At 38.9% G+C, this 15,341-nt stretch overlaps 1 protein-coding gene across 1 annotated transcript in view; it reads left to right on the top strand.

Annotated features, from left to right (window-relative positions):
* The window catches only part of LOC132402155 (dynamin-2-like), a 246,922-nt gene that overhangs the window by 211,306 nt on the left and 20,275 nt on the right, over window positions 1–15,341 (top strand). Inside the window, exons 17-20 of the mRNA XM_059984821.1 lie at window positions 4,015–4,126; window positions 9,806–9,970; window positions 13,362–13,588; window positions 14,430–14,645. Coding sequence (XP_059840804.1) covers window positions 4,015–4,126; window positions 9,806–9,970; window positions 13,362–13,588; window positions 14,430–14,645 — 720 coding nt within the window. The remainder of the gene's footprint in view (window positions 1–4,014; window positions 4,127–9,805; window positions 9,971–13,361; window positions 13,589–14,429; window positions 14,646–15,341) is intronic.

A 15,341-nucleotide genomic window follows, 5' to 3' on the forward strand; every position in this document is an offset into this window, starting at 1 on the left:
TCTGCTGTTACTCAATGTGAAATGTTTCCAAGTTCAGAAAATGGATTTTCCTGCTCTAAATGATCATTATTATCATCATCATTATCATTATATGACATGGGTGATCATGGCCTTTGACCATGATTATTCTTGGGAAATTTTTCTACAGAAGTGGTTTGCCATTGCCTTCTTGTAAGCATTGTCTTTTACAAGATGGGAGACCCTATCCATTATCAATGCTCTTCAGAGGTTGTCTGTCTAGTGTCAGTGAAAGTACAATCAGGATTTGTGATATGCACCAGCTACTCATACAACTATGGCTTCACATGACCCTGATTGGGAGGTGATGCTAAGCAAATGCTATGCCTTGCCCAAGGATGACCTGCAGGCTAGTAAAGGGAAGGAGCACCTCACACATCCCTTGGTAGAGACTATCTCCACTCCACCACCCAGCTCTAAATGATAGAATAAATAATTAATTCCTGCTCTAAGTAAGTCACTTATGAAACCTACACTTGTGCATCCCACCCACAATACAGCTGCTTATGCTAATATAAAAAAGTTAATATGGTTAAATTCATCTGGCAATTCGCAGGAGCATTAATGAAGTACTGATAGTTGAAGTGGCTGAGGAAGCAAAATCTTGGGGTCTAGGCAAAATTTGCCACTGATGGAAATATTAAAATTGAGAAATGGCCAGCAACCATTTCATTGTCACGGATGAGCTGGAGTTTGCAGAATGTAGATGTCTGGCTTCCCATAAATGCATTGAAATATTTAAGTCTAGAAGCAACAAAAGCGTATTAAAAGATTTCATCAGCATCCAGCCAAATGTCTTTATAACTATGTAATAACTTTCAATTAAGTTGTAAAGGATGCTATTTAAGTGCGAATAGTTACATATTTACAGAGTTTCAGAACATGACAGTCTTGGTGATGGTAAACATTAGTGATAATCCTGTTTTGCTGGGTTAACTTGTTGTCCTCTGTGAGAACTCAATCAATAAAAAGTGGTGACAAAGGCATGAATATGAGATTATCCAAAAATTGCAAATGTTAATTCAAGCAGTAATACTTCATGATGTTGTAATTACAATCTCAGACATCATGTTTCATTATTTTCTCATTTTGTGTTTCATTACAATTGTACTTGTTTGCACATACTTCATATCAATCATATAAACAGAATGCCAAGGGGGCAGTGTTGTCCAATTGAGGCAACTTTCCAAGCTGGAAGTTTTGTTAATGTAATATTGTGAATATTCCAATTCATGTTTTTCCCATTAGTGTGTCTCGTTATGAAATTTCATACTATTATGATTGCAATAATCATGGAAAAAATGTAAAATGGAATTTGATGGATTGGTAGCTCCTAGCAGCTTGCTTATTAGATTGACTATGGAAAGCAGTACTGTTGCTAAGAAATAGATGCCACATGCCACGCTTCTAGAATTAAAATTCAAAAATATATATATTGACTGCAAACAATTATTTCAAAGTTGGACATGTGCCACCCTTCCTTCAATATCCACAATAAAATAAAAAGAAATTTTTGGGACACCTTTGTTACAGGTAATGCATCTGCTCAAAATGGCCCATGACTTTAGAACCATTGTGCATGAGCAGCAGTTGTTGAAATTAAAGCATAACATGCTGTAAATACTGAGCTGATCAAGCAGCATCTCCATAAGTTAGTGATAAACCTGATTCTGATTCTGTTTTTAATTTTTTATAACCAGCTTCGCTAGAATAATGGCTTTACCAGTAAGTACAGACCTTGTTGGCTATTACTTCACCATGGTAATAAATGGAAAAACATCTGTTTGGTCACATCACTAAACATGGACTCTAGTTGTGCACATTTATGTTGTGTTGCAAAATGTGCAGGTTTTTGTACCATACCATAGTTCTACTAAACATTCTCATGCAAATGACCCATTTCATAGCAGTGACAAACATTTAAATATTAATATACAGAGAATCGTAAGGATAGGGCAGCTTGCTTAATAGTAACCCTGTTCTTTGATTATCATGATGAATAGATAGATTTGTTTGCTATCTCCATTTTGATTTTTATAAAGTACAGCAGCTAGTATGACTGAATCATCTGTAAAGATTGGCTTTGTTTATGAATGAGCTTGGCTGAATTGGGCTTCTCTAACCACTCATAACTAGTACACTCAGTGACCACTTTATTAGGTACACCTCTACACCAGCTTGATAATGCAAATATCTAGTCAGCCAATCATGTGGCAGCAACTCAATGTATAAAAGCATGCACACATGGTCAAGAGGTCCAGTTATTATTGAGAACAAACATCAGAATGGGGAAGAAGTGTGGTGTAAGTGACTTTGACTATAGAATGATTGTTGGTGCCAGACTGGGTGGTTTGAGTACATCATAAACTGCTGATTTCCTGGTATTTTCATACACAACTGTTTCTAGAGTTTACAGAAAATGGTGTGAAAAACAAAAACATCCACTTAGCAGCAGTTCTGTGAGTGAAAGCACCCTGTTAATGAAAGAGGTCAGAGGAGAATGGCCAGACTGGTTCAAGCTGATAGAAACAACTATGTATTACAACAGTAGTGTGCAGAAGAGCATCCCTGAACACACATCACATATGCAGCAGCCTCTCCGGATTTTGGATTGGGGATTGCCAAACGTTATGTGGATTTTCTGGTGTAGTCTATTTTGTCATGTGCTTTGTTGATATCATTCTGGAGGAATGTTGTCTCATTTTTTAACTGCATTTCATTTCTGGTTTTTAAATGACAATAATCTGAATCTGAATCAAACTTTGAAGTGGATGGGCTACAGCAGCAGAAGACCATGAACAGACACTCAGTAGCAACTTAATTAGGTACACTGAGTGTACATTAAGCAATTTGTAGTTGATTCTCCTGATGTATATCCTTCAAAATTTTATCACAAAATTTATTTTTGAAATCCTTGTTCTTAATGTAAATGAAGCTTATTTCTGGATCAGACACAACTGTTATTTTTGGTTCTTTGTGTCCAGGAAAATAATACATGTAATTAATACACATCAGAAAGTCTTTGACTTTATCTTATTTCTTAGGTCAAATTACAATGTGTAATAATATAATTTTGTTTTCTAAATTTCTAAATTTGTCCATTTTAATCAGGATGCCTGTTGGAGCTTAGTTTCCTATATTTCAAGTTTTGTATTTACAGAAAAGCCATAATATAAAAGTACTGTGTTCAGAGTTGAATTGCCTATACTAGAGGTTTTGCATTTAAGATGAGAGGGAGTAGGCTTGAAGGAGCTATGTGGGACAAGTTTTCTACACAGAGAGTGAGTGGATGCCTGGAATGCCCTATCAAGGATGGTAGCTGACTCAAATAGAACAGAGGTGATAAGATTAGGTGGGCACAGAAATGTGAAAGAATGGAAAAACATGGGCATTGTTTCTTCCAGAAGTGATTATTTTAGCTAGGCGTTTATTACTAGTTTAGTTAGTTTGGCACAACATTGTGAGCTGATGTGCCTGTTCCTGTTCTGTACTGTTCTATGATCAAAAAAGATTTATCAGCTATTTCAATAGGGGGGATAAAATTGACAGCTCTATATATTAGAGAAGAGAAGACTTAGGGATGCCCTGATAGGGAACTCCAAAATTATGATCTGATTGCACGAGTCAGATGAGTGAAGAATATTTCTGTGTGGGATAAGCCAAAATTATAAATACAAGTTAATTACTTAAATTGCATAGATTTTTTTTAACAGGGGGATTTGTCAAGTGGAATTTTCTGGAAAAGGTAGATGAGACAGATCATCTACTTTCAAAAGGAAACCTGATTAGCATGAGAGAAAGAGCATGTAAAGATACACTGAAATGCTGCATTACTATAGGAACAATTTGTATATCTTTCATAACAGAATCAAAGTTGACTATTTACCTGGTGTAATTATCAACATCCAATGTTGTGTCTGTATAATGTTAATCTCAGCAAAATCGAGTAGATATACAGATTTTATAATATTTTGTGATTATTACTTCTTTCACTAGGAACGTTTATAAGGATTATCGATTTTTAGAACTTGCTTGTGACTCTCAGGAGGAGCTAGATGGTTGGAAAGCTTCCTTTCTTTGGGCTGGTGTTTATCCAGAGAAGTGCACTGTAAGTAGACAAGAAGTTAAATACTGATAGGATTCAGAACTTAAGGTGATAGAATAGAATGAAATAGTTAAATGGAGCAAGTTTGATGAGTGAATTTCTACTGCATAGTGATGTTGCTCTACTTATGAATTTCTTTTATGAATCTGTGAAGATGACATTCAGCAAGTGAATTATGTACAATAGGCATCTTTCACTTCAATATTTTAGTTTCTTGATTGTAAGGCGGAGCTAGAAAAAATAATATTTTTGGGATGAATTGTTTAACTGTGCATCAGAAATGCTTGAATATTTCTTACAAGCAAAGTATTGCCTTATGTTTATTATATGTAAATAGTCTTCATTCAGTGCCACTGTCTGTCCAGTCTGAAGACTTTCAATGCCAACCTTTCATAGCCAACTCTCCTCATATGTTCATATTTTCTTTTGTTTAAACTTAAGACCCCAATTTCTGAATGAACTTCTTCACTTTTTATCTTAATGAAGAATTCTATGAAACTATATCACTCTTCCCTAAAGACTCTCAGACAAAATTACTAATGAGTCCCTCATCATTAAGCAATACCAAATTTAAGATATTGTCATCCTTGTTAGCCCTTCAATACACTGGTTTAAAAAAATATCTCACTCCAGGAATTCATACTCCATAGTATTATTGCTAACTTGGCATGGCCAGTCATTATTTTGACTTAAGTTGCATGTTTTTACTGTTGTATTAGTGTTAGATGCACCTCTAATTTCTAAACCTACGTTACCAATCATGTTTGAAGGCAAATAGACAACTTCACTGATCTTTTCTGCCCTTTGGGACTCCTTAACTTCAGCTAGACTGATTCTTTATCCTAATTTTCTGAACTGATATGCTTTCTCACTATGGTTCTGTTTTAATTTTTTAACTATCAGTATCAGACACCACCTTTTCCTTTACATCTATCCTTCCTAAATATTGAATATAGCCTCAAATCTTGGTTAGTTACCCTGGAATTTTGTTTAACCAATGACAAGTATATTTTTGCTGTTAATTTGACTGCCTTACTGCAAATGCTTTAAATATTTAATTAGAACAGCTTTAGAATTTATTTTACATTTTACACATCTTAACATTGGAGACATCTCCAGTTTAACCCCACCAACAATCTGGAAATTGGTAGTTAATTGGCTGCTGTAAACCTCCCCTATTGTGCAAGTGAGTGGTAGAATTAGAAGGGCTATTGGTGCAAATATGGGGAGAATAAAATGGGTTTAGAGTAGGATTAGTGTAAAAATGGTTGCTGGACTTGGTGTTGTGTAATGAACTAGATTTGATTAGGGAGCTTAAGGTAAAGGAACCCTTAGAAGACAGTGGTCATAATATAATATAATTCATATTACAGTTTGAGAAGGAGAAACTAAAATCAGATGCATTTGGTATTACAATTGAGTCAAGATAATTACAGAGGCATGAGAAAGATTCTGACCAAAATTGATTGGATGGGGGCATTAGCAGGGATGATGGTAGAGAACAATGGCTAGTGTTTCTGGGAGTAATTTGGAAGATGCAGGTTCAAGTTTATCCCAAAGTAAAAGCAGCATTCTAATGGGAGGATGAGACAACTATGGCTGACAAGGGAAGTCAAAGACAACATAAAATTTAGAGAGAGGGCCTACAGTATAATAAAAATTAGTGGGCAACTTGAGGATTGGGAAGCTCTTAAAAATTAACAGAAGGCAACAAAAAGCAATAAGGAGAGAAAAGATTAAATATGGAACCAATAAAATAAAATATAAAATAATATAAAAGGATACAAAAGTTTTTCTCAGTTTTTAAAAATGTATTCATTTGCGGGATATGGGCATCGCCAGCTAAGCCTGTATTGCCCATCGCTAGTTGCCCTTGAGAAAGTGGTGATGAGCTGCCTTTTTGAACCACTGCAGTCCCTGAGATGTAGGTACACCCACAGTGCTATTAGGGAGGGAATTCCATGATTTTGACCCCAAGACAAAGAAGGAACAATGATATGTTTCCAAGCCAGGATAGTGAGTGACTTCAAGGGAGATTTCCAAGTGGTGGTGTTCCAGGTATCTGCTGTTCTTGTCCTTCTAGATGGTAATGGTCATGAGTCTGGAAGGTGCTGCCTTAGGAACTTTGGTGTGTTGTTGCAATGCATCTTGTAGATAGTACACACTGCTGTGACTGTTCATCAATGGTGGAGGGATTGTTGCTTGTGGAAGGGGTACCAATCAAGTGGGCTGCCTTGTACTGGATGGTATTAAGCTTCTTGAGTGTTGATGGAGCTGCACTCATCCAGGTGAGTGGCATGTATTCCATAACACTCCTGACCTGAGACTTGTAGACGATGGACAGGCTTTGGGGAGTCAGGAGATGAGTTACACGCTGCAGAATTCCTAGCCTTTGACCTGCTCTGGTAGTTACTGTGTTTATATGGCTAGACCAGTTCAGTTTCCCCCAGGATGTTGACAGTAGGGGATTCAGTGATGGTGATGCCACTGAATGTCAAGGGACGATGGATACATAAAGAGTAAAAGAGAGGCAAAAGTAGCTATCAGAGGCCCAGTTTCTGATCAAAAAGCTCTAGAACCTGGAAGTCCTCGATTATTGCTACTAATTCATTAATCAATAATAATCTCTGCTCAAAATTACCATGGCAAGTGAGGAAATTTTTTAGCAGACTATTGCCAGTTTGGGCGCACACGACACCCACCTCTTGTCTATAGTCAGGGTGGGTTTGGCAGTCTGAAGGATCCATTTCCATGAGGTATCTCTTTGGTTCAACTTTTTTTTAATGCTTGGTCTTATTTGCCTTATTACCATTTATTTGACCTAGTGTTTTTGAACAGCAGCAAGATGTGTAAAGGCCTCCTGGCAGTCTGGCACAGCGCTGGTATATACCTCTTGAGGCCCAATCTCTGCTTGCAACCTGCTCTGCTTTGCAGGTTGGTGACAGCAACTAGGCTCCCAGTAGAACTGAACTTGCAGGATTTTATGAAGTAAGTGATAAAGGGAAAGGTGCAGGCAGCATGCTTATTCTTGATGCCTATAGGCATACTCCAGCTGAGTTGCATTAAGGTGTACAGGTGTTGTAAAATTGTTATAATTTCAATATTTACTTTCACATTGTGTACTTCTTACCAAAGCTGAATTATTATCCATATCAGGCTAATTTTGTTGGGTTATAGAATTTTTCACTGTTTTGTCAAAGCAGAAATAGCAGTAAAAGTTAGAAAACAGGCTCTTTGCCCCACACTGTCCATGCCAGCCATCAAGCGCCCATCGACATCGAGTACTGTGCTGACATTGGTTATAAAATTTGATGTTTTGTGGCAGCAGTACAGTGCAGACATAGCAAATTACTAAGGTTACAATAAAAATAATTTAATAAATAGTGCAGTAGAGAAATAGTGAGGCAGTGTTCATGGGTTCATAGATTGTACAGAAATCTGATGACAGAGGAGAAGAAGCTGTTCCTAAAGCATTGATTATGGGTCTAGGCTCCTGAGCCTCCTCCCTTATGGTAGTAATGAGAAGAAGACATGCTCCAAATGGTGAGGGTCCTTAATGATGGACCCTCACCACTTTTTGAAGATGTCCTCAGTGTTGGGGAGGCTTGTGCCTGTGATGGAATTGGCTGAGTCTAGAACCTCCTGAATCCTTTTATGATCTGTGTATTGGTGTCTCCATACCACTCAGAATGGTCTCCTTGGTATATCTGTAGAAATATGGAAGTCTTTGGTTACGTGCCAAATCTCCTCAAACTCCTAATGAAGTATAGCTGCTGTCATGTCTTCATGATGATGACATCAATATGGTGAGCTCAGGATAGACCCTCTAAGGTGTTGATGTCCAGGAACTTGAAATTGTTCACCCTTTCCACCATTGACCTCTCAATCAATTCTCATGATCTTTCTTTCCTGATCTCCAATCAGTTCCTTTGTCTTGCTGACATTGAGTGCAAGATTTTTGTGACACTAATCAACCAGCTGATTAATTTTACTCCAGTACACCTCCTTGTTGCCATCTGAGATTCTGCCAACAAAGGTGGTGTCATCAGTGAATTTACATTTATAGATGGCATTTGAGCTCTGCCTAGCCACACAGCCATGTATGTGGAGAGAGTAGAGCAGTGGGCTAAGAACACATCCTTGAGGTGTGTCTGTGTTGATTATTAGTGAGTAAGAGATGTTGTCACCAATCGGTACTGACTGTGGTCTTCAAATGAAGTCAAGAATCCAGTTTCAAGTGGGAGATACAGAGACTCAAGTCTTGAAGCTTGTTGATGTAGTACTGAGGGTTGATGGTTTTAAACATTGAGCTATAGTGAATAAACAGCAGCGTGACACAGGTTTTGCTGTTGTCCAGATCATCCATAGTTCAGGGAGAGCTAGTGAGATTATGTCCACTTTAGACCTGTTATGGCAGTAAGAAAATTGCAGTTGGTCTAGGTCCTTACTCAGGCAGGAGTTAATTTTAGTCACGACCAACTCTCAAAGCACTTCATCACACAGAGAAGATGTGAGTGCTACCGGGTGATAGACACCCTGTATTTCTTGGGCATTGGTATAACTGATGCCCTTTTGAAGCTGAGGTAGACCTCTGACTGCAGAAGTGAGGGGTTGAATGTGTCCTTGAACACTCACCAGTTAAATTCACCAATAACACTAATTGAAAACTCAGCTGCATGTAGAAACATACATTTTTTATTTGAGATTAAATTTATTTGGAAGCAATTTTCTGCAAGATGGCTTTTTCATGGGAGCTTTCTTCCTCAGCTTTGATCTCACTTCAGGTTGTTTCATTCTTCCCTGCATTCATACCTTTGTAAATATACATGATGTTTTGACGTAATGCTTGTAGGTTTGCTTGACAAAAAAAAATCCCCAGCATTAAAATCCATCAATTTAAGTTTTGTGCTCCATTCAAAATACCCTGAAAGCTTAATTCTTCAGCATGTGCCCAGCTAAATATGTGCTGGATTACTGTGATTCAGCCTAGCATCTTCCTTGTTCTGCCCCTCCATCACCATGGCTACCTCTTTGACATTGCCCCTTCATTGGTCTGGAATCTTTCTTTTCTTTACCCTCCAATGACCTGACCTTCCCCTTGGTGCGGAGCCTCCTCTGCACGCCTCCTGCTTTGTGAGCTCAACCTCCAGCCTCTCCCTCAACACTGCTAATCCAGCGGTCTGGTCACTGCCTCAGTGCTGCCCCTTCATTGGTTTGGCTGCTCCCTCCGAAACACCACACCACTTTATATTTCAAAGAACCTCAGATAATTAGGTGGACGTAATTTCACTTCCACAAAACCGTGTTGACTATGCCTAGTTGGAGTTTTTCTCAAGGTGCTCTGTATTCCTTGATGCAGATTTCTTAAATTGAAAAGGTAGGAAACGGTGTGTGAAGCAATGGAATCTCAGTAAATAGACATTTAATAGTTGTTTTGTTCATTCTGACCACTGGGACTTCAATTTGTTGTACAAATTAAATGCTTTATCATAAATCAGGAAGTAGAAGCTAAAGTAGCACAGAGTACGTACTGTATTTATTTCTCATTATAAAGTGAAACTCCCAACTTCCAACTTTGTCACTGGGATGGGCACATCTCAGATTTCTACTATTTCATTTGAAACTATCTCATGATAAACCGGGCATTTGATTGAAGTTTTTCTGTGTTTGTGCTTTGCACAGCTTGATAATGAAGAGGCAGTAGGTATGCATAACTTCACCAAGGACCCTCAGCTGGAGAGACAAGTGATGACTATACGCAACTTAGTCGAGTCATACATGTATGTCATTAACAAGACTATCCGGGACCTTATGCCAAAGATAATTATGCACCTTATGATAAATAATGTGAGTTTTATTTTTCTTCAGCAAAATAAAGCAAATAAGTAGAAACCAAACATTATTTTTACCGCATATTAGAAAAAGGTTATCTCTTTTTTTATAGTTCCTGTATTTATAGAAAATGTCATCATTGTCTTGTATTGAGTTTGCTATTAACTCATATAGTCAGTATTTGTAGATTTTTGCAAGTATGTCACACCTTCTAGTACATTTATTTTATAGCATCATTATCTTAAAAGTAAATCATATTCACTGTCATTTTTATTGAAGGAAATCAGTTGTGCCTTATTACAACAACACACACAAAATGCTGGTGGAACACAGCAGGCCAGGCAGCATCTATAGGGAGAAGTGCTGTTGATGTCGCTTCTCCCTATAGATGCTGCCTGGCCTGCTGTGTTCCACCAGCATTTTGTGTGTGTTGTTGTTTGAATTTCCAGCATCTGCAGATTTCCTCGTGTGTGCCTTATTACATATTTTTTATTGGAATGTTTTAGAAAACACAGAAATCTAAAGCATGTTACAGGCCCTTTGGCCCACAATGTTATGCTGACCATGTAACCTTACTTTAGTAGCTGCCTAGAATTTCCTAATGCATAGACCTCTATTTTTCAAAACTCTTTAAGAGTCTCTCAAAACTCCCCATTGTATCCTCCTCTACCACCTTCACTGGCAGTGCATTCCACGCACCCACCACTTTCTGTGTAAAAAAAAACTTACCTCTGACATCCCCCTTGTACCTACTTCCAAGCACCTTAAAACTGTGCCCCATCGTGTTAGCCATTTCAACCCTGGGAAAAAGCCTCTGGCTATTCACACAATCAATGCCTGTCATCATCTTATACACCTCTATCAAGTCACCTCTCGTCTTCCGAAGCTCCAAGGAGAAAAGGCCAAGTTTGTTCAACCTATATAGTATCCACATCTTTCCTGTAGTGAGGTGACCAGAACTGAACACAGTACTTCAAGTGGGGTCCAACTAAGGTCGAATATAACTGTAACGTTACCTCACGGCTCTTGAACTCAAATCCACGGTTAATGAAGGTCAACACACCATATGCCTTCTTAACAACACTGTCAACTTGCACAGCAGCTGTGAGTGTCCTATGGACATGGACCCCAAGGTCTCGCTAATCCTTCACACAGCCAAGAGTCTTACCATTAATATTCTGTCGTCAAATTTGACCTACTGGAGTGAACCACCTCACATTTATCTGGATTGAACTCCATCTGCCACTCCTCAGCTCAGTTCTGCATCCTGTTGATGTTCCACTGTAACCTCTGACAGCCCTCCAGACTATCCATAGCACCCACAACTTTTGTGTCATCGGCAAACTAATTAACCCACCATTCTACTTCCTCATCCAAGTCATTTATAAAAATCACAAAGAAGAGAGGTCCCAGGACAGATCCCTGTGGAACACCACTGGTCACCGTCCTCCATGCAGAATACGAACTATCCACAACTACCCTTTGCCTTCTGTGGGCAAGCCAATTCTGGATGCACAAAGCAAGGTCTCCTTGGATCCCATACCTCATTACTTTCTGAATGAGCCTCGCATGGGGAACCTTATCAACTGCCTTACTGAAATCCATATACTACATTCACTGCTCTACCTTTATCAGTGTGTTTTGTTACATACTCAAAGTATTCAGTCAGGTTTCTAAGGCAAGATCTGCCCTTGATAGAGCCATATTGACTATCCCTAATCAGATTATGTCAATGCAAATGCTCATAAATCCTGCCTCTAAGGATCTTAACAACTTGCCCACCATTGAAGTAAGAGTCTGTTTTTCTCACACACACACACACACACACACACACACACACACACACACACACACACACACACACACACACACACACACACACACACACACACACACACACATACACACACACACACACACACACACACACACACACTCCCCCCCCCCCCCAAGACAGGAGTCAATTTTAGAAAACCTAGCATATTTAATTTTCAACATAGTCCCCTCATACATTTCACACTTAGTCCAGTGGAGCATATGGATCCCTTCTTTGTAGAAGTTGGTGTCTTGGACCTCCAGAAGCGGTCCACAGCTGGGGGGAGGGGGGATTGATAAGTTTGTGGCCTAAGGTAGAAGGAGATGAGTTATACAGCTCTCGCTTCGTGCATGTGCAGTTCAACTCTTTGAGTGATTATGCAGAAAGTTTGAAGTTAATAACTCATCGCCTTCTACCTTAGGCCACAAACTTATTAATCACCCCATATGTATATATGTGTGTGTGTGTATATATGTATCAGCAGTCACTCTACTGTTGGTTGCTGATTTTCTCAAAGTAATAGGTCCTCAGTTAAAGTACAAAAACAGGCTAATCAACCTCACAAGCCTGGGATGAACTTTATGCTCCACGTGAGTTTCAGGCCATTCTTGTTTCTCCATGTCCTGCGGGTGCATTCTGGTGCTTTATCTAAAAGTTCTTTATATACTTGACACTGATCCATAATCAAACTACTCCCCTGTATTTGTTAGTGATGGGTGTCCTGATGCAGGGTTTCAATCTGAAGTGTCAACAATTCTTTTCCTACCCACAAATGCGGCTTGACCTGTTGCGTTTCATCACTAGATTGTTCCTTGCTCTAGATTCCAGTATCTATGGTCCCTTGTGTCTCAAGTTAGTAATCAAGCTTCATAATGTTGCTGATTTTCATTCCAGGTTCCTCATTGCATCTGACATGTTAATGGAGGGAGGACCTCAGATATGCAAAGTGGCATCAACAATGTGCAATGCACATCCATGTGCCACTTCTGGAATATTCAATATGCTTCCAGCCACTGGGCTTTGGCATGTTTTAAAGAGGACTTCTCTGAATAGGTCTTGGGCCAGCAATGGAAACAGAAATCCAATAGCTAGATCTCCTGTAAGCAATTCAGCTGGTTGTTCTTTAGGCAATGTGCTGCCCCCCAGCCCCAAAAACCCACTGCTATCCTGAAGTGGCAGTCCTGAGCTACTCAACAAACTCATGATTCTTTCACATTCAACTCCCACAGCCCCCACTATCTCCCTTGAGAGTCCCTGACCACTGAACCCCATCTTATCTGTTCGAGGTGTTACTTCAGAGTCCTCTGCAGCCTCCTCGATGCAAATAGGCAACCTTTCACCATTTGGGAAAGCATTTACTGAAAACAATGGCCGAGAGGCACATGTGGATCAGCATTAAATGTTTATACAATAATGACTGGCCAGCCATTTTGATTTTGGTTTCAACTGAATGTGTACATACTTTGTCAGATAACTTAATGTTCCATTCTGTTACCCTTTAAGCTCATAAAAATTTTACCCAATTCTCAATTTTTTATCATGAATTAAAAGGTTAACAGTATGTTTAATTGTTTTTATAATGTTCTGTAGACTAAGGAATTTATCAACACAGAACTTTTGGCAAAACTGTATTCCTCAGAAGAGCAAAATGCCCTAATGGAGGAGTCACTGGAACAGGCAGAAAGGCGTGATGAAACACTTAGAACATACAATGCTATCTGTGAGGCACTGAATATTATTGGCGACATTAACACTAATACCGTGTCAGTTCCCATACCGCCTCCCGTGGACAATTCCTGGTTACACACAGAGCACAGGTATGAATGCAGAAATGTCAATTTTATATTTACTTGTCATGCGTCTGGCACTTGATTCTTTTCAGAATTTTTATTTGTTTGCTAGAAGTATTTGTTTTAGTCAGGATCAGGAACCAGGATGTTTCTTCATATCTCTCATATTCTCCCAGGGTTAACATGTATATCTGTGTTTGTTTATACATAGTATGGCCAGACATATAATTTTAAGAGATGTAATCTAGGAAATGAAATGAACCTAAAAATCTGTGGTATTGTGTTGGGGAGGTGTGGGTGGATGGTGTTTGTGCTAGCTTGGTAGGAGGCTGCTCTCATTTTCATGCAAGACCCAAGGGCATGCATGTGGCATAACCTGTTTCTTTAAAATTAGGGATTTTAGTCTTAGCACATTAAGTATTTTTTAAAAATCTTTTTGGCACAGTGGACAGGAGGCATTCTTAACTGATGTAAAACCAAAATCAATTAAGGAATAAAGTTCCCTGTGTTGTACCTCTTCCATGTAGAATTCTCATTTATAATTATTTCAATGTTTTGCTTCCCATATTTGAAGTCATTTTATGTGAGGTTTTCTTGCAGTTTTGAATAGTGGGCCCATCTTCGCAATAATTTGTTATGAAACTACTCAAGATCTTCTCTTATGACTGCTGTGACCAAAGGGAATATTCTTTTGTTCTATCATTTGGATTCAAATTCTGTATCCCATCATTTAATGTATGAAGTTTCTAGATTTGTCAAATGTAATTTGGTCTAGAAATATTTGTGTTTTTGAGTAGAGGTTGATGTTGATATGATAGAGGAATGGCAATTCTAAACATAATTTGAATGATTATAATTATTTCTCTAGTCCTAAAGATCCACAGTGGCGGCCTTTATCTGGCCATCCACTATGCAGACAATCCAGACGTGCTCCAATTTTATCCACTCAATCAAAACATTCTTCATCAAGTGACTCTCCACTCACAACCCACCCAGGCATTCCGGATTCCCTCAGTGGTCCTAGCAACACTGAAGTATTGGCAGGTTCCCCTTCGGGGTCCACACATGGGCCCATCATCCCCAGGTAAGCAGATAACTGGGCTGTTACTTGTGTGTCAATTTTCTATTCTTTATGTCAGTTCCACAGTCTAGTGTTCTGATTCAACAATATGACTATTGTATTGATACATTACTTAATTGCAACAAAACCAGAAATAGGGTACCTTCGTCTAACCCATATTTCTAGATGTAATACCTTTGAAACACTTCTGAGTCACTTTTGGTACACAAGTATAAAGGAGAACAAAATAATATTTATTCTGGATCCAGTGCAGCACAAAAAGCCCCGCAGAAGTTAAAGAACATAATAATAATTTAAAAAAAATAAATATAAATGTGTAAGAGAGAGAGAGTGAGAATAAGAGACAGAGAGAAAGACAGAGAGAGAGAGAGAGAAATATTGATTGTATGTCCATAAAGTGACGCTAGGCTATGGGGAGACGCTATGGGGCTATGGGGAGACTGATGGGAAATGATAAAGTAGTGATGGAGTTAGTAGGTGGAAGTGTTGATTGGCCTTACTGCCTGGGGAAAGTAACTGTATTTGAGTCTGGTGATCCTGATGCAGATGCTACGTAGCCTCCAGATGGGAATGGGACAAACAGTCCAAGAGGATGTTACTGGTCTTTTTCTGGCACTTTTCTGTATATACAGATATATCCTTGATGGCAGGGAGGCTGCTGCCAGTAATTCATTGGACAGCTTTGACTACCCATTGTAG

The sequence above is a fragment of the Hypanus sabinus genome, chromosome 11, assembly GCF_030144855.1.
Source record: "Hypanus sabinus isolate sHypSab1 chromosome 11, sHypSab1.hap1, whole genome shotgun sequence".
In the NCBI taxonomy this organism is placed as follows: Eukaryota; Metazoa; Chordata; class Chondrichthyes; order Myliobatiformes; family Dasyatidae; genus Hypanus; species Hypanus sabinus.